We start from the raw sequence: 27001 nt of genomic DNA on the forward strand, positions 1-27001 counted from the left end.
CACTCCCCAGCTGCCTACAGTACTAACTAGGGGGACTCCTTCATCGCCGAGCATCTGAGTGTCTGCTGAGCTCTAGGCACACGTGAGCAAGACAGAGCCACATGGCCTTGGCCCTCCTGGAGTTTTATTCTGGTGGGACACCCACTTCAAATGATCCCAGAAATAAAAGTATGTAAAGAGATAGCTAATACTTCCCACATATAAACAGAAGGCCCTTCTTTACGTGATACCCCAAAAATCCCTTTTAGAGTAACATATCACCCCATTTTACAGCTGAAAATAAAAAAGATACATTAAGCAATTTGCCCAAGGTCACACTACTGACTGCCTCAGCGCAGCAAGGCCGCGAGCCCACGCTCTAACCACACAGGTCACCTCTGCTCTGTCACTGCGGCCGCCGGGCCCCCAGTGAGATCGGCAGGAAGAACAGGCCACAGCCTTCCTGCTCCCACCAGAGCCTTCCGGGCTGTGCCCACTGCACGGCCCTGGCTCCACGGAGCAGTGTTATCATGCTCTTCTCACTTGGCTCCTGGGGAAACATTCCTTCTCAAGTCTTTCAGAAACTAAGAGTCAAAAACACAGGGAGCTTGCCCTAGCCAATCTGGCTCAGTGGATGGAGCATCCGCCTGCAGACTGAAGGGTTCTGGGTTCAATGCTGGTCGAGGGCACGCACCTCGGCTGCAGGCTCCTCCCCAGCCCAGGCCCTGGTCAGGGTGCATGCAGGAAGCAACCAATCAATGTGTGTCTCTCCTACATTGATGTTTCTCTCTCTCTCTCTCTCTCTCTCTCTCTCTCTCTCCCTCCCTCCCACTCTCTCTAAAAATCAATGGAAAAATATCCTCAAGTAAAGATTAAACAAACAAACAAACAAAACAAAACAAACAAAAAACACAGGGAGCTCAAAGACCTTTTTGGAAGAATAAGCCTAAAATGGCCACTGGGCCCAGAGGATTCTAGCTGCACGAGAGGACGCGCGGGCACGCTACCTGAGCTGCTTCCCACACTCAATCCTGGCAAACAGAACTTCCCAAACCTTCCCTCCCCAACCTTAGAAACACCTCACTGCCTGCCAAGCCAATCAGAATCGCACCGAACGGCGGCTCCCTGGCAACACTCCAGGCCAAACGGGAGGAGCCGATCACCTCAGCTTTACTGAGTGATGAATTTCTGTTGAGCACATTGAGTCCTTCATTAACTATTTTTAAATTCTGATGTTTTTAATGATCGTTTTCATAAGTAGCACAGTCTAAGAAGCATTTGTATGAATTCTGCAACACTGCTCTGGGAAGATGCCATCCCTGCTGATGGATGAGTTTTAGACTCAAAGACTTTTTTACTTAGTCTTTCCTCACTGGTGAGTAGTGGGGGGGGGGGGGGGGGGGGCGGGGCGGTCGAGAGTCCGAGGCTTCAGCTCAGCCTCTATTGTCACAGGCGACCTTGAACTCGGCTTGCCTCTCTCTGATTTATTTGTATTGTGGGCTCATTTCAGGGATGCTGAAGCCAAAAATTCATAGAGGTAAATGCAAAGGGTTTTATTCAAAGCTGAGATATTTCAATCTGGAAACAGCCCAAGTGCCCATCAGTAGATGAGTGGATAAAAAATCTGTGGTACATTTATACCATGGAATACTACGTAGCTGTGAAAACAGAAGGACCTCTTACCCTTCGGGACAGCATGGAGGGACCTGGAGAGTGCTATGCTAAGTGAAATAAGCCAATCAGAGCAAGACAAGTATCACATGATCTCACTCATATGTGGAATCTAATGAACAAATAAACTGATGAACAAAACAGATCCAGAGACACAGAAGCGTGGGACAGGCTGCGGAATCTCAGAGGGAAGGTGGGGAAGGGGGTGTGTGGAAACGGATTAACCAAAGAACGTGCATGCACATGTGCACAGCCTATGGATACAGACAGCAGCGTGGTGCAGGCCTGAGGAGGGGAAGGGTGGGAGAGGGGGTCAATGGGAAAAATGGGACCTCTGTAGTACTTTCACTAATAAAGGTAAATTAAAACAAAGTAAAGCTGAGATATTTAATCATCTTTCTGGACCTGGCTCCTAGCACAGAGCAGAAACTCCGTAAATGTTTGAAGAAAGAACCACGTTCACCTCTGCAGAAGCTGACAGCGTTCATCAAATACAGGAAAGAAAACCAGACCTCTAGGGACACCAAAGGGTGGGTCAGGTTAACCACACAGACACAGGCCGTACACACGCAGCCAGCAGGACCACAGCACAAGGTTCTGCATCCCTCCACCAACCAGTGGCCCACCCACCATCACTGCACGCCACACAGTACAAAGGGCAGGGCACACATGTCACCCAAAACCAATTGTCTCTCAATCCATCCAGAATGTACTGTTTTCTTTTCAGTGGTTCTCCACCCAAGATATCAAAGTATTCTTACTAGTGCACTGGCCCTCTCTCTAACCTAAAGTCAACTTTGCGGTAGAATAAATAAAAGTCTATTAAACCCTTACTATTTGCTAGTGAGGGATTTTCAGTTATTTCAGTCCTACTCTTTAATGCAATATAATCCTACTCTTCAACTCCTCGGAGGTGAAGGGGCCTCTCACCCCAACAGTGTGCTCTTCCCGCCCTGGGTGGGTCACCCAGTCTCAAGGTCTAGAGCCCCACCTCCCTGGAGACCCAAGACTCCCATAATCCCTGGGGCCAGGGAGAAGACACAGGAGCTGCTCAGGCGTTGACGTGGGGTGGGGAGAGAGAATCGTGCTGACCACCCTCTCCCCCGAAGGGCTCTACAGAAGCCAGACTTCCGTGTTTTAACACCAGGGGCCAGAGCATACCAATGAGGAGGGTCAGGCACTCCAGGTAGCAACCAAATACACTGACATTGATGCTAATCACAGATACTGGAGAACCAACAAATGAATAAACATCAAACAGGGAAAATTTGATTTGACCATGCAAGAATTAATACTAATTATAGTCACTTACGTGAACTGTTTACCGAATTACCATGCAACACGCCGATCATGCCTATCAGGAAAGGTGTCCGATTACAAAAGAATGTTTGATTTCATCACCACGCTGAACAGAGGTCACCCGTGACCAGCTCTCATGAACTGCGGCTCACCGAGCAAGCTTTCTCACTCACAACTTAAACAAAGTGCGCGCCCTGGGTGTGCTGGGACTTGTGTTGTGAGCACATTAGCCCCCGGGGCACAGCCTGAAGCTGGAGCTGCGGACAGTCACGTGGACAGTCACGTGGCTCGGAGCACCACGCAGGTTAGCACCACGCAGGTTAGCACCACGCAGGTTAGCACCACGCAGGTTCCGGGAGCAGATTCCAGGAGCGAGGGGCCCGTCCTGCAGTTTCACTATTGACTCTGCAGGCAAACTGCCCGTCCTCCTCTGTTCATCTGAGTGAGGACTCTCTGCCCCACGAACCACCATCTTTCTTTCTAAACTGTTAAGGACGTAGAGCAACAGGAAATTTGGAGCTGGGGTAGGCAGATAACTGACTTCTGGCCGACTGGAGAGAACGGCTTCGGCTTCCTCGCTTCCTCTGGGCGTAAAGGGTGCGGTTTGGGTTTCCTAATGACCATTTAGGGTTAGGACGCCAGGCAATGCCACGCACAAAGCCCAGAAGCCTTTTCCAGAAGTTTCCAGTCCTGTGCAAATGTTTCTTGAGCTTCGTGAGGACACAATCTGAGAGCTGGGGACCAGGCCTGTGAGTGGGAAGTCCTGGGCCCGAGAACAGCCCTGCGGGTTTACGGATCCCTCGCTGTCCCGTGCACACAGACAGCTCATTCCAGCAGCCGACCAGAGGCCAACGCAAAGACCGGGTTAGCTTTAAATTTACAGAACTCTTGGAGTCGCATGCACAGGCCCTTCGGCAGCAAGTGCCCGCGCCTCGGGACAGAAGTGCCTCACTGCTGGCTCCCGCAGCCAGGCCCCGCCCTCCACCGGAGTGCGGGCTGCACATTAGTTTGCATCACAGTAAGCAAAGGAAGGTTAAACAAGCCAAAGACTGATGTCTCCGCCTGATTTTTTTTAAGTTATCATACAACCCGCGGCCTTCATCTACAAACTCCTACGCACGACAAAATAAAGAATGAGGCTGTGGGAAAGCAAGCACTGCCCTTCTGCTAAAGAGGAAAACAGTGTCTCACTCAGTCAAGACTGGCAAAGGCCCTCTCTCTCATTTCACACTGTAAAGCCCTATGCAGATCCTATGAGGCCACCGGAGAGACCGACCTCTGAACTGCGATCAACCACCACCGGTCCTGTTCACCCGCCTCCGGAACCCTCCGGAACCCCTGCCTCCACGCCGCACCCCACTCAACCCAGCCCCCGATCCATCTCCCCAAACCTGAACTGCAAATCCTTCCGAGTAAAATCCAACTCCTTAGCCTGGGCACCAGGCCCCGCCTCCACCTGCTGCCCCAGCTAGCTCTCCCCAGGGCACAGCACCCCTCCTCCGCACCTCAGGCGACGAGCTGCAGTTTTCCGAAGGTGCCACGCTCCTCTCCCGCCTCGGAGAGCCTCACTTTCCCTTCCGTGCCTGTGCCCTCCTGAGCTCTCACACTCCACCCGACCTCACTACACTGCTTCCAGGGGAGCAGGTCCCTCACCCCGGGCTGCCCCAGCGCCACCCTGCCCGACTCCTACGTGACCCCCCAACCCCCGTTTCTCAGCCTTCGTCACACTCCCACCTCCCCCATGAGAGCAGAGCACAGGTCTGACACTCACTGAATGAGAAACTTCCATTGTTCTTTTCAAATCAGCACAACCCCCTACTCCCCAAGAGAGTTATGCAAAAAGCAAAGAAACGAGCATTGGGCGTTCACTGCTTCTCCTCAGCCACCAGGTAAACTGGGGAACCGTAGTCAGGTGGCTTTTCATTGATGACGATGATGTCGGTAAGTGTCAGTTGAAGGCACAGAGTATGGCGCAATGGGAAAAACTGACTCGAGTCGGTGAGATATGGCATTGAATTTAGACAAGTAACATAAGCCTAGGGGTGTGGTTTTATGGGAGAATTTATTTAGGTCTAAGGATGTGTCTAATGTGGTACTTGGCGCCTAGAGACCCACCCCTGCACCCACTCCACTGCCCCGCACGGCCTGGGTGAAGGGTGGTGAGAGGAACATGCCCTCAGACAAAAGCAGTGACGACAGAGGTGAGAACAGTGGCTACCACAGGAGGGGCACTGGGGCTGGGAGGTGACACAGAGCCCTCAGAAGTGTTAACAACGCTCTATGTCTTGATCTTGGCGATGACTACACCGAGGTACACTGTTACAGAGGCAAGCCCCAGGAGTCACCTTTGTAGCTACCAACGTGCACTTCCTAATCCCTGCACCGTTTCCACCCAGTCAGTCCCAACCCTCTCCCCTCTGGCAACCATCAGTCTGTTCTGTGTCTACCAGGGTTTCTATTTTGTTTGGTTGTTTATTTTGTTCTCTAGATTCTACATATAAGTAAAATCATATGATATTAGTCTTTCTCTGTCTGACGAGCATAATACCCTCTAGGTCCATCCATGTTGCTGCAGATGGTGAGATTTCTTTCTTTTTTATGAAAAGTAATATTCCCGTTTATATGGACCACTGTCTACCGATGGGCACTTGGGCTGCTTCCATTTTTGTTTATTGTAAATAATGCGGCAATGAACACAGAAGTGCATATGTTCTTTCAAATCAGTATTTTGGATTTCTTCAAATAAATATCCAAAGTGGAATCTCTGGGCTACGAGGCAGTTCCATTTGTAATGTTTTGAGGAACCTCCATACTGTTCTCCACACAGTAGGTCTTTTTCCCAGGAGTGGAATTTGAAGCCATTCAATCTGGAGTATCCTGGCTTTCCGTAGTGGCTGCAACAAGCTACGTTCCCACCAACTCCACATCCTTGCCAGTACTTGTTGGTTGATTTACTGATGACAGCCATCCTGACAGGGGTGAGGTGCCATGTCACTGTGGTTTTAATTTGCATCTCTCTCATGATCAGCGATGTTGAGCATCTTTCCGTATGTCTGTCGACCATCTGTGTGTCCTCTTTGGAGAAGTGTCTCCGCAGGTCCTCTGACCGTTTTTTAATTGGACTGGTTGTATTTTGGTGTTAAGTTATAAGAGTTTTTCAATAAATTTTAGATATTAACTCGTTACTGGATGAATCATTGGTGGATATGCTCTCCCATTCAGTAGGTTGTCTTTTCACTTTGTTGATGGTTTCCTTTGCTGTGCCAAAACTTCTTAGTTTGATGTAGTCCCACTTATTTTTTCTTTTGTTTCCCTTGCCTGAGGAGATATATTGCCGTGAGAAAATATTGCTATGAGATATGTCCGAGATTTTACTGCCTATGTTTTCTTCTAGGATTTTTATGGTTTCCAATCTAATATTTAAGTCTTTAGTCCATTTTGAATTTATTCTGTGTATGGTGTAAGAAGGTGGTCTAGTTTCATTTTTTTTGCATGTATCTGTACAATTTTCCCAACACCATTTATTGACTATACTGTCTTTACACCACTGTATATTTTTGCCCCCTTTGTTAAGTATTTATTAACCAGAAAGACATGGGTTTATTTCTGGGCTCTCTATTCTGTTCCATTGAACTATATGTCTGTTTTTATACCAGTACCATGCTGTTTTGATTCCTATAATCTTATAGTATAGTTTAATATCAGGTAGCATGATTCCTCCAACTTTCTTCTTCTTTCTCAAGATTGCTGTGGCTATCTGGGGTCTTTTGTAGCTCCATATATATTCTTGGAATATCTGTTCTAGTCTGTGAAATACATCATTGGTATCTTGATAGGAATTGCGTGAAATCTGTAGATTGCTTTAGGTAGTATGAGTGTTTTAATTATGTTAATTATTCCTATCTATAAACATGCTATATGCTTCCACTTATTTGTATCTCCCTCAATTTCTTTCTTCAGTGTCTTATAATTTTCTGAGTACAGGTCTTGTACCAGGAGTGGAATTTGGAACCAATCAGTCTGGAATATCCTGGTCAGCACTAGTGACCCGGAAATGCCAGGTAATCTGCCTGATAAGATCCCCTACTTCCCCCAAAGGAAAATGACCTTGCCTGAAATAATCCACTCTTTTCACTTAACTTTCTTGTCCCACCCTCTGTCTATAAAAACCTTCCAATGCTGTACATCTGAAACTAATATTAAATGTAAAAAAAAAAATATTTCCATTTTGTACAACTCCTTGGAGTACCTTCTAGATGAGATATTGCCCAATTCATGAATCACTTAATTAAGACAACTAAGTCTCCAGCAGTTCGATTTTCTTCTTTAACAATACTTAGGTAAAAATGTAAGGCTCTGTGTATGTAAATTATACTTCAATAATGTAACAGCAGTGACTCTTGGCCCTGGGCCACTGTCATTATAAAGAGTCAGCAAACACATTCCTACACCAGGCATTGGTAGGAGGCAAAATAAATGTCTCGTACATGTATTACAATGCCTCAAACTATCAGGGAAACTATCATACTTAATAAAACATTAATTTCAGAGTATTATTAACTTCATAGTCACTCTTTCACCACACATTTTCCCATCAACAAAACAAATACTCCAAGAACAACCACAATCCTATTGGGACCGAAACAATTTTTTGAAATGCTACCTCTGTCTGTCATCTCTCGCCTAGAGATAAAGTCTAAACTCAATCCAGCCAGCATCCAAGCTGGAACCCGCCCACCTTACAGCCACCCCTCCACGGACTCCACAGGTAGTCGCCCCACTGCCCCTGGGCGGCTTTCCTCACTGCTCCACAAACAGGTCTTTCCCGTTCAAGCTCCCCCTTAGTGCCTAGCTGTTCCCTCTCCTCCTCCGTACCAGTCTGCTATCAGCTACCTGAATCTTTGGCTTTCTTCAAAGGCAGAACTCAAGGCCCACTTCCTAGAGGTGTATGTGGTTGGGCAAGGGGTCTCCGGCCACCCTGGCGCACTGCCACTTCTCCTAACTCCTTTAGCATATTTACAGCCCTGGCTGAATGGCTGGGTATCCAAAAAGGTGCCTGGATTTCCTCTGTACAAATATCAATACAGTATTAGTTGGCATTACTATGTCCCAGCCACTGTTGTAAGTACTTTACTCCTTATACTTACTTAATCTTCACTCCGTCTTATTATATGGGAGGTACTATTCTTAGAGATTAAGGAACTGAGGCAACGAAATTAAGGAAGTTGTCTATTATCTCCCGATTGGTAGGTAGGTGGCAAAGGCGAGATCTGAACCCAGACAACCTGACTACCTGAGAAGGTCTTCGTTTACTTTTCTTTGAAAAACTTTAGGCTGACAATAGAATTGCAAAGAGTAGAGTTCCTTTCACCCACTCTCCCTTGTTAACATCTTACGTTACCATGGCACATTGATCAAAACTTAAGAAATTAACACTGGTACAATAATATTAACTAAACCACAGACTTTATTCAGATTACCCCAACTATTATTATTATTGTTGTTGTTGTTATTAATGATTTCTTAGCGAGAGAGGAAGGGAGCGGGGAGAGAAAGAGAAACATCAATGTGAGAGCAAAACATCGATTGGCTGCTTCCTGCACATCCCTTACAAAGAATCAAACAGCAACCTTTCGGGGCATGGGACGAAGCCCTACCAGCTGAGCCACCCGGCCAGGGCTGGACTTCCTTAATGTTTTACTCATGTCCTTGTTCTGTTGCAAGACTTCACATTACACAGTCATAACTCCTTAGTCTCCCATCAGTGATGGTTTCTCAGTCTGTCCTTGTCCTTCCTGACCCTGTCACTTTTACAGAGTACGAATCAGGGATCTTGCGGAATGGCCTTCACTCTGAGTTTGTGTGTTTTCTCATGACTGCACTGAGGTGACGGGCTGTGGGGAAGAACATGAAGTGCTCTTCTCGACACATCCTACCAAGGGGTGAGTTATATCAACACCACCCGTCACTGGTGATGTGAGCCGAGACCACTCGGTGAAAGAGGTGTCACCAGGGCCTCCCACTGTACAGCTGCTGCTGTTCCCTTTCCATCTCCTAGTATTAGCAAGCCAGCCTCTGAGTCAGCCCACACGCACGGGGAGAAGTGAACTCCATCTCCTGGAGAGAAGAGTTTTGAAGAATGTGGAGACGTGAGTTGAAGCCACCATACTAATTAATAAACATTTTAGGGAAGATGCTTTCAGGCACCTATTCTGTTTCTTCTGAAACTTTCACCCACTAATTTTGGCCTTCATTGACAAATCTTGCCTTCGGCTATTATAACTGTGGAGAGCTATTGGCAATTTTTTAGCCCCTCATTCCGTCTACATTTATTAACTGGAATTCTTCTGAAAGGAAGAGCTATCTCTTCTTCCCCATTTAATTATTTATTCAGTCATTTGTCATTAATTCAGGGATATTTATTTTTTTCTTTGGTTAATAATCCAATGTTACCTATTTTGCTATTCAAATTGTTTCAGCTTTGGCCACTGAGAGCTCTTTTGAGTTGGTTTCTGTGTTTTGACATTTCCTGTCTTTTTTAAATTTCCCCTGTCCCAGTCCTGGAATCAACCATTTCTCTGAGGAGTTGATAGGGCACGTTATCATCGGGGAATTGACAAATGCTGTATTCCTAAGCATCGCCTACACCAGCGCGCTCAGCATACAGTAATTAGCCCAGTGATGGCGAACCTTTTGAGCTCGGCGGGTCAGCATTTTGAAAAACCCTAACTTAACTCTAGTGCCGTGTCACATATAGAAATTTTTTGATATTTGCAACCATAGTAAAACAAAGACTTATATTTCTTATATTTATTTTATATATTTAAATGCCATTTAACAAAGAAAAATCAACCAAAAAATGAGTTCGCGTGTCATCTCTGACACGCGTGTTATAGGTTCGCCATCACTTAGGCACTAACCGTATTTGCTATGAAAGCTGCGAGGGCTGAAAGGCAATGGCCCGCTCACACACACACAGACGGGGGGACAGGCGCCCCTCTCCTGCCCGGCCTCTGGACAAGGTGTGCCCGGCCTCCAGCAGCTCCTGATTCAGTGCAGTCAGTGCCCAGGGGCTCCTTCCCCAGCCTGGCTCGCAGCTGCCTCAGAGGTGCTGAAGCACCTTGCTCAGGACCCGTCAGGAAGCGCTACAAACACGGCCTTTTTTACCGGACGGACGGACGGATGGGGAAGCAGGTGCCAGAGAAGTAAAAGCATCCCTAAGATCAGCACCAGCAGGAATGGCGCTCTCGAGCCCTTGCCCAGAGGCAGCCTGCGCTCTGGAGGAGGAAGGCTCCTGGAGAAGTTTCCTGCACACATTTCCTGTCTCACCCAGGCCCTCTTCCCTCCAGAGTTCAAGCATGAGAGGATAAAACTGAGACTCTATGTTCTTTCCCAGCCCCAGACCGCGGCCAAGCTAAAACTCTATGACAAGAAGAACTTAAGGTCATCCTGGTGTCTACACATCAAATAAAAGGCTAAATCCAAAATCAATGAAGGAGGGAGAAACAATATTCAGATTTTGTTCCACTCAGACTCAGATGCCCACAGGAACCCAGGCCAATCCTAAGTTCTCAGTACAAATACTAAGTGGGCAATGAGAGGCAGGGAGGTTAAAACAAATGTAAACACAGTCAAACAACAATGAAAAGGAGGGGGTTAGGCCTTAGGTGTCAGCTCTTCACAAGTCCCAGCACCCGGTGAGGAGGAAGCCTGCACCAGCCTGATCCGTGCAGGATGACTGCAATGACCTGACATGTCATCACCAAGAGAAAAGCCAGAAAACAGATCAGCAATAGAAAGCGTCTGAGAAAACACGGCAATGATGGTTAATAGTCACATTTTTTCAAAGACCCAGGCTGTGGTCCGAACTCACAGCTTGAGGCTTGTGGGCAAACTGGTTTATTAGGATGACAACTATGCCCCACAATTAGCCGACAGTAAAGACCCAATCTTAAGACAAAAAACACAGAACTTATAAGCAGCCAGTTTTATAGATTCCAAAGGGACCTCCCAGACAAGATAAACCTTGGGTTTAGCTTCTACAAGATCATTTCATTGGCACTAGCAGCATTACACAAAGCTTAGCTACATGGCTCCTCGCAGCAAACACAGATCTTCTGAAATGCATGTGAGCACTCACTCAAAAGAATTAATATAAATAAGTATCATAAACATCTGCCAAATGAATGAGAGGCTAAACCATACCTGGGCTGCCACTGTCCTTATTTCTCCTTGTAAATGAAAGATATAATTGACAAAAGTTAAGTATTAAAGAGAGAGGTAACAGAAGTGATGATAACCAAAGACAATGAGTCTAACAGGTCATGATGGGGGGGGGGGGAAAGAGAGACATTAAAAAAGACAATTTTCTTGTTTGGGTCACCAGAACATAATAGGTAAAACTACAGGAATCATTATTTCTTATATACTCTTTCTTTAAAAAGAAAAACTGTTGAACTCTACAGTAAAGCACTAAGTCTTGAATCGTTTACTTACGAACCTTTTTGAAAGTCCGCCCTGGGTCTGGTAACTACAGCAAAAGGGCTGTTGGTAAGTGATGAGTGAGAAAATTATTCTCCAGCTAGGTCTTCAACATATAATTATGGAGATAGCAATCGCTTAAAAAGTAACAAATTTGGAATCGTTGCCAATTCCAGCATCTGAGGTATTTTCATTTGCAGGTAAAAGTAATAGAGCTATTCGATTATTGCTAAGCACACAGGACCCAGAGGTGTTTTCAGAGCTCGCAACTAGAACACTCTCTTTTCCTTACACTTCTCCCACCTGGGGACGCAGCTCTGGCAGCCGGCTCTCCATATGAAATGGCCTCTACAGGCCTTGCAAATGCAAAACCTCAGTCCTGAGCAAGTCACTTCACCTCTTTTCATCTCATTGGTAAAATGGCACTAATCCCCACACCGCTGGGTTGTGGGGACTAAAGCCCCCAGGGTCAGGGAAAGCGACACCCCTGTCCCACAACCCCGGGCTTCAAGCTGCTCCATCACCATGTGAAGCAGGCAGGACGCTCTGAAAATCATTCTGTGGACAAACTGCTGTTTAGGAATGTGAAATGCGATCATGCACCACTCACCACTGAGGGAGGAGGGAGGGAGGAGGGGCGAGAACTGCAAGCAGAGTTGGTAGCAATTGTTAGAAATAACTTCAAATACACACACCTCTGGCTTCCTGCCAACTGCTTAGCTTTCCTCCCCTTGCACACATTTTGGCATGGGCAGTACATCTGGCAGTCATGTGTCCAAAACAAATCTTTATCACTTTGAACTTGACACTTTGGGGGGGGGGGGGTCCTGAATTTTCTCAGATGAAACTCATGACTACGTTAACCTGCTTGAGAGGAAGGTGAGAATTTTCTAGAAGGAAATTTTGAAAAGACAAAAGGGGTGCTTCTCCTCTTCATGAGCTGCATGGCATTGCTCTATATCCTCTAAACTAATATATTATTTGGCATAAGTTTAAAGACATTCCCCTCACCCAACTTTCCTATATTCCAGGAAAATTCCTATGATTCCTTTAAAAATAAGCCTCTCGCCCTAACCGGTTTGGCTCAGTGGATGGAGCGTTGGCCTGCGGACTCAAGGGTCCCGGGTTCGATTCCGGTCAAGGGCATGTACCATGGTTGCAGGCACATCCCCAGTGGGAGGTGTGCAGGAGGCAGCTGATCAATGTTTCTCTCTCATTGATGTTCCTAACTCTCTATCCCTCTCCCTTCCTCTCTGTAAAAAATCAATAAAATATATTTTTTTAAAAAATAAGCCTCTCACCTTATGTAGTCAAAGTGTTGCTGAAGGGATTTTGTGCTCCATTCTTGGATAAAAGGAAGAATCCCCATTTGCATAAAAACTAGGAGCAAGGACTCGGGAGCCAGGCTGCCTGGGTTCAAAACTTTGGGCAAACTGCCTGACCCCTCTGTGCCTCAGTTTCCTCATCAGTAAAATGGGAGTGACACTAGTGCCTTTCCCAAAGCTGCTATGAGGCTAAAAGGAGTTAATATTTGTAAAGTGCTTAGAACAAAAAGCAACTGTTGAATTAAAATAAATAATTCCCTAATCAAACCCTCTGTAAAATATTACCTAAGCATGTAATAAATGCTGGCTTGAATCTCATCCAAAGAGACCAAGCCTTCCAGGCGGCCAGTGCAGGGGAGTGAGAGGCTCCTCCCTCTGCACCCCTGTGTGTGGCCCCGAGCAGGTCCCTTTAACCTCTCCCCAGCCCTTCGCTCCTCTGGGAAAGGCACTGGTAAATGGGAATAGTAACAATTGTCAGCAGGCACGCTGCAAAGGTAAATGAGAGAGCAAAGCATTAGGTGCCCAAAAAGTGAAACACCGCCCCCTCCCAAACACACACGTACATACCCACCCAAAGGCAGGCCAGCCTGCAGCACTGAGCGGTTGTGAATTAACCTGTGAAGCAAGCACCTCAAATACTGCAATCTGGGTGGGGCTTTGCCCTGAAGTTTTATCAAGGCTGTCGGGCAACCTGAAGCAGCAAGAGTAAGGCAGCTGGATCCAACTAGGACAAGAGTCAACGGCCCACTTCCCCAGGCCGGGTCCGAGAACGATGGGGAGCACGACGCCAAAAGCTATGGACAAGGACGAGGGCTCCCCTCCGGGCCAGCAAAGGAGCGAAAGACCTAAAAGCAAACACCAGAAAGTCTAAGAACCTTCCAGCGATTCCGGTGAACAGCCCTGAGTGACGTTCTGTACTGTTTTCTGGTCACCAGGCTCCTTATAAGTAGGTCTTGATTGTATTTAAAACGAAAAGTAACTTGAGAAAAGGACTGTGTTTAAAGGAACGAGAAGGAAAATCGCACTGGATGTGACTCCGGTGAAAGGAGAGCAAGGCGACAGCCGGTCCCGCGGGCAGCAGGGCTGTGTGCGAGCAGGAGCCCCTTGGAAGGCCCTTCCTGGGGCTCAATCACGCGCCACCTCCCAATGAACTAGCCCGTGTTCTAAATACCCGATGCCTCAGGGAACAGCACCACCTTCCTACCCTTTCACAGGTAAGAATTGAGAGTTTCCAACTTTTAAAAATAAATATTCCTGTAAGAAATTACAATCCCTCTGAGATTTTAAGCTTTTGCTGCAACTGAAGAGAATTACAATTAGGAACTCTGAGTGTACACATTGAAAGCTGAAAGACACAAAATGCACAAAAGGATGGATGATTATAAAATTTTGATTTTCTTAATACTAGTAAGGACAACACTTACTAGTGCCTTGAGATGCAAAAAGGAATGCTGCTAACCCACTGTCAGGAGTGCTCAATCAATGCTGACTACTCATGCTATTACTAGTGGGACAGACATTTGGGGCTGCTGTTCCAATCACAGTGAAGACCTGACTGGTCTGCATACATCATGCTGTTCTAGCACCACTGCCAGGGACGCGTACCGTGTGCAGCCGCGACAGGGGACCGACCGCACAGGGAGGTACAGCCACAGCCTCCGCCTTGCAAGATTCATGCAGCACCCCCCACACCCCCACCCCCCGGCTCAACAGTGCTGACTGGCTCCTTGGCACTACGAAGGGGGCGTGTTTAAGATACATCTTCCTTTCTCAATAAATGAAGTTCAGTATATGTATTTCTTCTGTTACTTTTATTTTCATCTGCACTGATGACAATGCTCTTTGAAGACTCTAAGAGCCCAACATGCAAGGGCTGTGCACTCTGTCAGTGACGGAGCTGGGTGCTGGCCAAGCCTCACAGAGGCCGAGGCCTCGCTGCAGGAGAACCCTGACTGCCCAACAACTGTCAAATGGGCGGGTCCACGCTGCTTTTATCACATTTAAACTGACTCTAGGTGTAGCATTTGGAGGGTGAGTCAATGGGGGATCTGAGCCAAGGCAGAAGGACCCGGACCCAGTTTCCCAAATACAAAACCAGTCAATAAAATATAATCCCCCCAAAAAATGCTTTCATATATGGCTGAGCTCCGAACCAAGTAAAAAAATACAGAGGTGTCAAATGCAATAAATCAGAAATCAACAAGGAGACAGAAAAATGTGCCCAGTAGACTTAATGAAGGACAGTTCAACTGACTCTTCAATGTTACGTAAAAAGTGTGACACCATGACACGTACTCAGAGTAACAAATGAGAGTGAATAATCTAAGTGACACTCAGTCAGGCATATCTAGATTCTTATATAGAGTCGCCCTGTACAGCTGGTGGCAAAACACCATTCCAAGTGGGTCTCCCATAATTACAACCGAAAGAAATTTGTCTACTCAAGTCCCTAGAGCATCTTTTTAAAGATTTCTCACCTATAGGGTCATCTATGATCAGCAGGAAACGAGAGAGAGAGAGAGAGAGAGAGAGAGAGAGAGAGAGAGAGAGAGAGAGAGAGGCTGGTTAGAAGCCAGCTGAACTTCTCTCGAAGATTAGAACATTTGATTGTAAATGGCCAGCTGAACAAGCCTGAACTGGACCTCTGAATAAAAGACCACTCAACTGAAATACACAAAAACACACAACATCACTTCCTTACAAACCAATTCAACTGTTTTTCATGGGAAAGTAAAATTGACAAAGTCTAAATGTCTCAGAGCACATCTTAAAAAGGTTATTACAGAACCACAGCTATATTTAAATAAATGAGTTCATAATATTTACCAAAAAAACAACTCATTAGACACCTCTGAGGACTACTGAAAAACCAATCTGATCTAAGAACTGGTAAGTAAGGGAAAGAATCAAGCACTGAATTCATGTTTCCTGCACAGACTGTACCTCAGATAACCAGGTCATTCGTAACAGGAGGTTTCTCTACAAAGTTTCTTTCTAAAAAGTGTTCCAGTCAACAAGGGAAGCAGGTGAAACAGAAATCAAAATTTCACCATTTTGCAAACTCTTAGCTAAATCATGGATCTAGGCAGTGATGGCCGCCAACATCACAAAAAAGACTCTTCTGAAGGAAGAAATCCCGCCAAAAAAATCTCAACCTGAGTCCGACCAAGTCTCCAGGTCTGATTTCTATCTTACAGGAATCACTGGGGACAGATGAACCTGCTGAAGGGTACCGCAGAGACAGTCAGCAAAACCCAGCCTGTGGGAAGTGGGGCAAATGACCTTTGTCTTCAACAAATAGACTGGAAAGAAAAAACGACCGAGATGAAAGGCACAGATATAAAGAGACTTAAGAGCCACATCGAGTGAATGGAATGTGTGGGCCTTGTCTGGACACAGATTTGAACAAACTAAAAGTAAAGTATTTTAGACAGTATGGAAAACATGAACCTTGACTGACTAAACGTTGGATAATTTTAAAGAACTGCCATTTTCTAGGTGTGATAATGATATGGTGAATAACTTTTTCTTTTTTAAGGTTTTTTTTTTAATGTGAAGGAAGCCTATTTTTTATTTTTTTAAATACATTTTATTGATTTTTTTAAAGAGAGGAAGGGAGAGGGATAGAGAGTAGAAACATCGATGAGAGAGAAACATCGATCAGCTGCCTCCTGCACATCTCCCACTGGGGATATGCCCGCAACCCAGGTACATGCCCTTGACAGGAATCGAACCTCTATCCACCGAGCCAAACCGGTCAGGGGATGGTGAATAACTTTTAAAGTGTCCTTATCTTTCAAAGATATATCCTTAAATAATAAGATATATAGGATTTTCTTCATAATAATTGAGGTAAGGGGGGTGCTAAAAAGAAACAGAATTAATTGGTCATAAGCCATTAATTGTCTTATGGGAGCATAAGGTATGCAAGGATTCATTATTTTATACTCTTGGCTTCTGTATGCTTGAAATTTCCCATAATAAAACTAGGACTACGAAAGAAACTGGGTTTTGTCCCATTCTGCTTGGAGCATATTGCTCCATGCGTTTGTATGACTAATGGCCCTCTTTTCAACATTTTGCCTCTGAAAAGGGACCCAAGAGGCCCCAACTTGACCATTAAAAATCCTGTGTCTGGTCCTGGCTGGTATGCTCAGTGGTTGTGTCGGCCCACGCACGGAAGGGTCTCAGGTTCCATTGTTGGTCAAGGGTACATACCTGGGTTGCAGGTTCAATCCCTGGCCCTGGTCATGGTGAGTGCAGGAGGTACCCAATGGATGTGTCTCTCTCACATGATGTTTCTGTCTCACTACCCCCCCCCCCCCACCTACCTTCTCTCCCTCCCTTCCACTTTCTCTCTGAAAAAAAAAGCAAGGAAAAAAAATGTCCTCAGAGGAAAAAATGTGAGGATGAACAATAAAAAATCCTGTGTCTGCACAAAGGTAACTTTCTAAATATAAGTAGCATTTAACAGCAATAGATTAGTACATTACTTTCCAATCAAAAGGGCCGAGGAGATGGAAGGGGCCTTAGAATTATTACAAGGGTCCTTGAATTCAGCTGCACATATGTTGAATTACAATGGTTGAATGCTCAAATTACACCTACTATCCTACTGAGTATATAAAGTGGTACAAGCATGAGTGTGCACAAAAACCACCCACAAGGATGTACATACAGTGCTGTTCCAATAGCAAAAAACTACACACAAACTGCTGTCTGAAGGCAGGGGAGGGGTTCGATGAGTTCCAGTTTGTGCACGCGGTGGAATACCACTCACCCGTTTCAAATGAGGTTGAGGAGAACAGGACACGGGAAAGCGTCCACACTACAGGAAGTGAAAATCAGAGACTACGGACGGACACAACAATGCCATTTGTTTCTCTTCAAAAAAGAAAAAGAAAGTCCGCATGAAAAAGTCCAAAGTGTGTACACCCAAACTACAACGGCTCATTTCTTTAGGTAGCGGAATTATAGGTGATTTTATTTTCTGCTTTGTGTTTTTATGAGTCTAGCAATTTTTCGATAATAAAGGCAGAGATCTGGATTCCTTTATCTACAATTCAGAAATCCAAAAAGCATTTTCAAAAGCTTAATGGCAAACTCGTTAGGTACAGAACCTGACCTAAACCAGCAGGGAGCCACTTCATGCTACTCCACCTACCGTATTTACAGACCTCACAGCAGAAATATGCTCCAGGGCTGTCCCAGATCCCACTGGGGCAGTGATGGCGAGCCCATGACACGCATGTCAGAGGTGACACGCGAACTCATCTTTTTGGTTGATTTGTCTTTGTTAAATGGCATTTAAATATATAAAATAAATATCAAAAATATAAATCTTTGTTTTACTATGGTTGCAAATATCAAAAAGTTTCTAAGACATGACCACAAAACATTTCCCCAATAGGTTTTTTTCTGCTATGTTGGTAGCATAGCATTCAGCCTACTGGGAACACTTAAAAAAAAAAATTTTTTTTCTATATGTGACACAGCACCAGAGTTAAGTTAGGGTTTTTCAAAATGCTGGCACGCCGAGCTCAAAAGGTTCGCCATCACTGCACTAGGGGCTCAGTATTACCCTCCCAAAACCCAAAGATTCTGGATTCTAAACCCCAAGGTTTTAGACAAGAAATTGTGGACCTGTATCAGTTTGTAACTTTGCCACCATTACCATTTTTAGGCTTTTCAAAATGGGACTCATATCTGAAAAGGCTGGGTGCCCCTGCTATCAATAATAAATTTTAAAGATTGCATCATCAATAAAAAACATGTTAACACACAGGATTACCATTCCAGAATCATCACAGGTGGCAAACACGGTCATACACATTTAGCTCATGTGATGCTGCTTCAGGCGGCAAGCACTGTCCCAGACCTTCACACAAATGAAGACACAGGTGCTCAGAGGGGTATATCACTTGCCTAAGTCACAGGCAGAGTTGGGATAGAACCTGGCCCTTAGGGGCTATGCCACTAAGTAAGCTAGCAAGCCAGGGCAGTTCTTTATTTTTTAAAATATTTTTTACTGATTTCAGAGAGGAATGGAGAAGAAGAGAGAGACAGAAACACCAATGATGAGAGAATCATTGATCCGCTGTCTCTGCAGGCCCCAAACTGGGGATCAAGCCCGCAACCTGGGCATGCGCCCTGACCAGGAATCGAACCATCACCTCCTGGTTCACAGATCGATGCTCAACCACTGAGGAACTCTGGCCAGGCAGGGGCGGTTCTTAATGGTGGTAATAGCATCACAAGTAAAGCAGAGACAACTGACTTTTGTGTTAAAAACTTTTTTGATTTGTAAACTAAACAAACTTGATCTACAAATTACTGAGAAAGGATAAATATGAAGCCTTACCATGTAATTTGTAGCATTACTACCATTAACTCTAACCACACCAAAGTTACTTGAGGATGTCCTATGAATATAACGATATAATTTTCTGTGCCACAGAAAATCTCCCAGTAATCTTTTGGAAGTCGGTGTGGGAACATTTTCTCCAGAAAAACCACGTTCCTGCCCACAGGAGAGCCCGGCATGTCCAAGAGCAAACGCTCCGCCATTGACTTTTGGGGTTTCCTTGGTGTCTCTGGACTATAAAACCCAGTAACTTACTTTCCCTGCTGACGACTAAGGCAGAAATAGCCTTGACTTCCTCTTTGCAACCCGAAATTCACAGCTGTTTGGGGTGAACAAGGGGGGTGAGAGGGGAAATCCTCCGGCAGGGATTTTCCTGGCCAAGGACGCAACTTTCACCGGGGCCATAACCTCCAGGCCCGTGCCCAGGCTGGCGCTGGCTGGATACAGATCACACTCTTCAGACCACAAGGCTGCTTCCCTGCTTCCCGTCTCTCATTTTTGTAACCAAGACAGTAAAAACTGAACTCCCATAGAACACAGGAAAAGGGAGACCTCTGGCTTATCGAACCTCTAAGTTACTTTCACCACAAGTGGATCCCTTACGCAGTTCAGAGGAGGCGCTTTCTAGATTTTTAGATGTAAAACGGCCACACGCCCAGGAAGGCTATCTCGCTCTGTTTTGTGGTGTGTGTGTTTTTAACAAGGAAACTGCATTCTGCGCTAGAGAAAGCAAAAATGCACAGCAAGTCCCAAGTAAAGGACAGGCTGCCATCCCCATGAAATGATACTTAAGGGAAGTATTTTAAAAAGCTCTCCAAAAGCCACTGCAGTGAGTTAAGGAGGTTTAGTGGGAGATCCTGAAAACTGCTATCCCAACGGGGAGCTGTGCTTGGCTTTGACTTTATTTTTTCGTTCTCTCAGAAGAGCAGGAACTTACATCAGACAAGTCCCTGAGATCCTGCTTCCAGCACCTCCCACTCTACAGTCCCCACAGGGTCCCAGCTGCCCTCTTCCCAGGGACATTCAAATCCTTTTGCCCCAAACAGGCACATTCTCAGGAAAGCTGCCCCATGGGAGCAGGAGGGTGAAAGGAACGGCTACAGATGCCTCCTGGGGATGGATGAAAGACCCATTCCATAGAATGGTTATGCTAACTGCTCTTTTATCTTCTAAGTCTAAATTCCTTAAATAAATATTAGGGATCTTTCTTTAAAAACAATGAATAATTTGTCATATCTTCTGACATTTGAGAGAACCTGTTATTGTTCCTAAAATGGAGTCCATTTTTTCAAAACTTTTCATTCTTCATTTCTTATTTCAGAACCTTTCCATATCTTTGGGAAACTCTAGCTGTTTTTGGAGTCTTCCCTGTCCTTCCTCCCACCCCAAATGGTAGAGTAAAAACAAGTTTATAGCCATACTTATCGCTACAATGAATGTAAATGTAAATAAATGCCTGTAAGTGTTTCTATTTCTCCAGCAGCTTTCCCTGGCTTGTCCTTTTCTCACTCTTCTCATGCTTGAGAAACCAAGTGTAGGATGTGTCTAAACCAGCGGTTCTCAACGTGTGGGTCGCGACCCCTTTGGCGGCCGAACGACCCTTTCACATTACGATTCCTAACAGTAGCAACATCACAGTTACGAAGTAGCAACGAAAATAATGTTATGGTTAGGTCACAACATGAGGAACTGTATTTAAAGGGCCAGAACCATGACCAGTCTCCTCCTCGACTGCACTTCTGCCTTCGTTTCTCTGTGCTTCTGAGCCCTCAGGAGTCGTGTTAGTTCACATCATTCACATGCATTCACTTTCACACACGTCAGTATGTAGCTCACAATTCAACTGATAGTTTTAATATGTGGTAGTTTTTCTTAATGTTTCCTTTTCTCAGATCTGTCCGCCCTTTAGTTGACAGAATTCATCTTTAACCCACATCTTAGTGAATTCTCATACAGAAGCTGCTTTCCTGGAAATCAGTAGCTTCCCTAACCATAAACTCTCAAAGTCACGTGGGAATCTGAGTGTCAACTATGGCCCAGGGCTAAAAAATACCTGAGTTAAAAGAAGTCTGGCGAGCTGCACTTCCGCCCGTCTGGCTCTGAGCAGCACCGAGGCGGCCATCAAGATCGAGTGCCCTGCGAAGGGCAGAAAGGGCGCCAGGAGGAGTGTGCCTGGCCCATTCTCTGAGAAAGACTGATGACGTGCAAGCTCCCGCTATGCTCAACACACGAAATGGTGGAAAACATCAGTCACGAGAATTCGAGGAACCAGAATTGCACCTGATGGTCTTAGGGGTCTCATTTTGTAAATGAGCCTCACTGGCCTGCAGAATGAAGTTGCATTTAGAAAATTCAAGCTTATTACTGAGGACATTCAGGGCAAAAACTGCCTAATTTCCATGGCCTGGATCCTACCCGTGACGAAATGTGCTCCATGGTCAATACATGGCAGACCATGACTGAGCTCATGTCGGTATCAAGACTGTGGATGGTGCTTTGCTTCACCTGTTCTGTGCTGGTTGTACTAAAAATTAAAACAATCAGATTCAGAAGACCTCTTATGCTTATCAACAGGTCTGCCAAACCCGGAAGATGATGGAAATGATGGAAATGACCCGAGAGAGCTGACAAGTGGCTTGAACGAAGTCAATAAAATGACTCCAGATCGCACTGGGAAAGACATGGAAAAGGCTGGCCAGCCTAGTTATCCGCTCCGAGAAGTCTTTGTCAGAAAGTCTAACGCTGAAGAAGCCCAAGTTTGAACTGGGGAAACTCACGGAGCTTCACGGTGAAGGTCGCAGCTCTGGGAACCTCCTGGGGGGGAGACAGGCGCTAAAGGTGAACGAGCTGACGGGCATGCGCCCCAGTCCAAGAATCTGCTTAACTCAGACTTACGGGTGACAAACAGAAAATCCAATTTGTGAAAAAATAGTTGACACAGCGCCGGTCCGAGCCACAGACTGAAGGCATGCGTCTGTTCAACCATCAGGACGTGAGCATTATTATGTAAGGTAAAATCCACGCCCTCCAGCACGTCTGTAGCACTAGATATTTTGGATAGCTACGCTTTCTAGGTAATCTACTTCTTGTCCTTTTAAGTCACAAAAATTACATCTGAATCATTTTGGATAGAAAACCAAAATGTGTTCCCTACTTTCATTAGCAAGCTATAGTGAACATAATTTAATCTTTATTTAATGGCTAAGAGTCACAATAAACAGGAATTATAGCACTAAGCTATAGTTTGGTGATACTTGGGGCCTCACCTGGTGTATAGGGCTATATACCTCTATGTTGATAGTCTTAAATTACGGGGGCGGGGGGGGAGGGGGGCGGCGAGATCCTAGATTTTAATTGCTTTTTCTGTTTCTAATTTTGTCAATCACACAGACATAACATACTACCATAAACACTGTAAGACCATGTATTGGGAGACGGACTAATTTTTTTTTTCAAAGTGTGAGAACGTTTATTTAGAAAGTTAGGGGGGTAGCGGTGAGCCAGCTGGACTGTGTAGGCTCAGGAAACAAGTTACAGAGGCAGCAGAAGGGCCCTTGGAGCTTAGGAGAGAGAAAGGCAAGGCTGCTGGCGGGAAAGGCGTGGGTGGGATGGACTAATTTTGACAGAGTACCTACTACATGCCAGGCCTGAGCTAAAACTTAGCAGTGTGTCTAGCAATCGGCCTGGCACAAAGTAGATGAAGGGTAAACATTTGGTAAGTGAGTGGCATTAATGTGCCTGCCTGAGCAGGTCCGTTCCCTTATTTCCTGTTTCTTATCTGCCATAGTTTGGAAAAGACACCCAAGTGAGAAATAACACCATTTAAAATGCCTGGCATGATACTTCACACACAGTGGGTGCAGCACGGCAAGCTTGTATGTGCTGAACTGAACTGAGGGTGGCTAGCAGTCCTTACAATGTGCCAGAAACTGGGGTTTCTTACACATATTACCTAAGACAGTCCTATAAGGCAGATATTATCCCCATTTTATGTGCAGATATTAAGGTTCAAAGTGGTTGAGTAATCTGTATCGTCAGTGGCGGTAGTAACATGAACCCAGGCGGTCTGACTCCAGACAAGTGGCCTCAGCACAGTACTCCGCTGCCCCTGAATGTACGAGGTAAATAAGGGACGGTCGGAAGAGCAGGCAGTTAATAACTTTTTTTTTTTTTTTTACTCTAGAAGTCTTCTTTGCTGACTTTCTGACTCTCAGGTACGTTCTCAATGGTGAGGGTTACTACATGTAAGCATTATACTGACAGGCCAAAGCAATAAACTGTGGAAGCTGGGCAAGCAAAGTATTCGTCGACAACTACTGTTATACTACAGATGATGGGTTCCAAAGTGTGCCCGAGAGATCAGTGTGCATTGGGGTCATCCGGGACAGCTCTGCGAAGCTAAGGCCTAAGCCCTAGCAGTGGAAGAGAAAAGGGGAGGGGCACTGTGTAGCTTAAGAATAAGCACAAAGCTTTTGTGGAATGAGGGGGAGGGGCGTACACAGAGGACTAGAGGGACAGATCGATAAATGAAAAGACAAGCACCCGTGTGGTTTGGAACATTTATATGCACTGCAGCTGTAAGCTCCTACTCCTGCCCGCTTTACTTGGTCACTCAAACAGCTGGACAAACGTCGCCTGCAGTTGGCAGTACCGGTGGGGGCAGGACAGGGAAGCTAATGCAAAGGCCAAGTCTGACACTACGATTCCACTGCTCTAGTTAAACACCCAGAGTCCCTGAGGTGGGTGGTGGTGGGCAGGGGGACCCACCCTCTCCTATTCCCAAATCTCAAAAGGCAGGACATGCTGACCTAGGGATTATTTAAACACACGGTCTCGTTTGCTTACAAGTCTCTGGCTAGATTGAACCAGCCACCTCTAATTAATGACACACCCAGTGGAACAAGTGCCTGCAGATCCTCCCCCTGCCCCCAGGGGTCACAGGGCAGAGACGCTGGCTCCTAGGCTATCTACCATCTCTCCAACAGCCAAAGGAGCACGTCAGGAGTCAGCTCGCCTACGCAGGGAATGGAGACACCACCATGCACACTTTATGACAAACTGGACATATTCTGTTAGCAGGAGGCCCAAAGTAAAAGCACTGTGCTCATCAAAGATTTCCTAGTCTTGCTTAACTACATGGCAGCTAACTCCTCAGCAAAATTTCAACAGTCTCTGAGTGAGAGCACCAAGAGTGACGTGACCTGTGCTTGAAGGCAGGAGGGACGTGAAAGTCTCTCACTTCAGCAGGATATACTGGGGGTTACGGTATCTCTGGCAAACCTCCAAATGCTACATCATTCCACTCATTAGAAACAGGCACCTCCGAATTTGTATACTCTTTCTCATCTCTCAGACATCAAGAAGTGCAGAAATATCAAAGCAATCCAGGGAAGATTCAAAACCCAATCCACTCATTTGAAGTACATTTTTCAACACCTGCGATCGAGGGACTGGGCATATAAACACGAGAAGATGAAATCACTCCGCAAGATGGAAATGTATCCATCAATCCGTTTATCATTACCACTCAAGGCTCCAGCAGGAAGTTCTTCTAGGGTCCCACTCACACCACGTAAGTTTCCTTTCCCACTCCGCGCCTCCCCTCCAGGTGTGCCCCCCGGCACACTCTACTGCACCTACCCAGACCCTCACGTCCTTCAAAGTCAGCGGAAGTCCCCCTCCTCCAGGAAGCCCGGATATCCATCTCATTTCTCTGAACTACTAACAATTACGGTATCACCATCAGTTTGTTTAGGAATGTATTGTCCTCTAATACTCTTACTCAACAAACCCTGAGTACCAATTGTGTGGCAGCATTTTTCCAGGGGCTGGAGAAATTGCAGCAAAAGTCCTGGTGTCTTAACCCCCAAAACAACACCTAAGGAGAGTTCTTCTCTTATATTACTTTAAAAAATCTTTCTATATTAGAGCGGGGTTCCCACTCGGTGTGGTGCTTAATGCCTAACAATTTGTGAGAGCCTCGGGCTTCCTCGGTCCAAGCTCACCCAAACTGACGTTACATAAACTAAAGGGGAACAAAAGCAAACCAAGCCGTTTCTAAATGAACTTCCACTTCTTAAAAACCTCAAAAGAACAAGGAAGGAAAAGAAAACAGGCTATGAAAGTGCTGCTGAGCCCACACCTTTTACTCACGCTGACAATCCCTCCCTCCAAGCCATGCAAAGAGATCTTTCCTTCTCCATCCTCACAGCTCAGGTCCAAGTGTTTATTTTAACAGACCGTGGAGAAGTTGGGAGCACCCCTCCGTTTACTAAACAAGTCTTTTCTTAAGCTTTATTTCTTGACGAATAAGCCCCCTAATGAATCCTGCATCTGCCACTTCACAGGCTGACTAATCCAATGAGGTCCACTACAAGGAACTCGAGTCTGAGCTTCAAGCACAAGAAGGGCTCAAAGAACACCCTAAAGGTGTTAAGTCCAGAGACAATTTTAATGTAAACAACAAAAGCCAGGTCCTGCGGAGCCCGGTGGGAGATTCCAAGTCCCCAAAAGAAGGGAAGCAAGAGAATTTCCTCCAGGGGCGCCGCGAGCTTCTGCAAGGATGGGCAGTTTCTGCAGGAGGAGAAGGAGATTTTTTAAAATACCATATATATATACATACATATATATATATTTTTTTGCTCTAGAGTGGCTTGTTGCATACGACCGCTGGCACCCTAGAGCGGGCGAGGGTGAAGCCGGGCTGTGCCATGCGGCAGAGGCTGCACCTGGGCACTCCCACCATTCTTCGTAGCCAGGTCAGGAGATCAGACCTGGAGAGCCCGGCGCCTCTCGGAGCCGCACCAGCGTCCCTGATCCCGATGGCCGTCTGCCCTCGCCTTGGGGCACCCCGAAAACCCACCCGGCCCGGGTCTCGGAAGCCTCGATCTCTCTAGGGACCCAGGAGACTAGTCCCCAGGCGGCTGCGCGGCGCCGGGTACCCACCTGAGCAGGCTGGAGAGGGGATGGCTCGAGGACCCGAGGCCGCCGCCGCCGCCGCCACCGGAGCCGCCGCCGCTGCCGCCGCCGCCGCCGCCCCCGAAGCCGGAGGAGAGCCGCTTCCCGGACAGCAGCTTCTCCACGGCCGGGAGGTGCCCGGTGCGGGCCGCCTCCAGCAGCTCCTGCTCCTTCCCCATCCCCAGGGCCACCGCCCCCTGGACCCCCTCCCGGGGCCGCAGCCGAGCCGGCTCTGGCTCCCAAACTTTCCGTCTCCGGGCAACGCACCCCCCCAAAACCGGCCGGGGACACCACCCCCCTCCCCCCGCCTTCCCCCCCTCCACCAGCGCGTCACTTCCGGGATCCGGCGTCACGCGTCACGGCGCCCCGCGCCCGCCCAGTGCCCACCTAGCGGGGCGGGGCTGCGGGCGGCGCAGGTGGCCGTGTGCGCCACGTGGGCCCCGCAGTGGCCAGTGGGGCCTCCGGGCGCGAGAGGAGGGCGCCGTGCGGTCGCCCGCGGTACAGGTGGAGGGGCCGCGGGCCCACCTGTGTCCGCCTCCGAAGCGCGCCCTTCCCGAAGGTCTGGGAGCCCAGGACGTGAACACGGTCGTGCGGGCCGCAGAAACAAAGAGGGAGCTGTGGTAACGCGCACCCATTCCCGGTCCACGCGTCCGTGCGCGGACATTAAGCAACAGGGGTGGGGCCCAGTGCACAGGGGCGAGCAAAACGCCCCCTCAGTACCTCAACGACGGAGGAAAGTTCGAAAATGGAAATATCCCCACTCATGCTCCCGCTCCCTGGAATGGCGCCTAAAGTGAAATTCAAAATAAAAGAACCTCCCTCCGGCAGGTGTTTTCCTCTTACTCTTGATGCAATTAACCAACCTGCCGGGAAAGTCAGGTGTGGGAGACCGCCCCCGACCTTGGGCGCCCGCGATCGGAGAAGT

General features: G+C 46.8%; 1 protein-coding gene across 10 annotated transcripts in view; it reads right to left on the reverse strand.

Annotated features, from left to right (window-relative positions):
* The window catches only part of ANKS1A (ankyrin repeat and sterile alpha motif domain containing 1A), a 184319-nt gene extending 157953 nt beyond the window's left edge, over positions 1 to 26366 (reverse strand). For 6 of the 10 annotated variants that reach the window (XM_036316196.1, XM_036316201.1, XM_036316197.1 and 3 more), the window contains exon 1: positions 26065 to 26365. In XM_036316196.1, the coding sequence (XP_036172089.1) occupies positions 26065 to 26255 (191 nt within the window). In that variant the 5' untranslated portion in view covers positions 26256 to 26365. Of the gene's footprint in view, positions 1 to 26064 lie in introns of all 10 variants that reach the window. The other 4 variants (XM_036316198.1, XM_036316205.1, XM_036316200.1 and 1 more) reach the window with 3 other exon arrangements.
* Positions 26367 to 27001: the final 635 nt, after the last annotated feature.

The sequence above is a fragment of the Myotis myotis genome, unplaced genomic scaffold (genome assembly GCF_014108235.1).
Source record: "Myotis myotis isolate mMyoMyo1 unplaced genomic scaffold, mMyoMyo1.p scaffold_m19_p_7, whole genome shotgun sequence".
In the NCBI taxonomy this organism is placed as follows: domain Eukaryota; kingdom Metazoa; phylum Chordata; class Mammalia; order Chiroptera; family Vespertilionidae; genus Myotis; species Myotis myotis.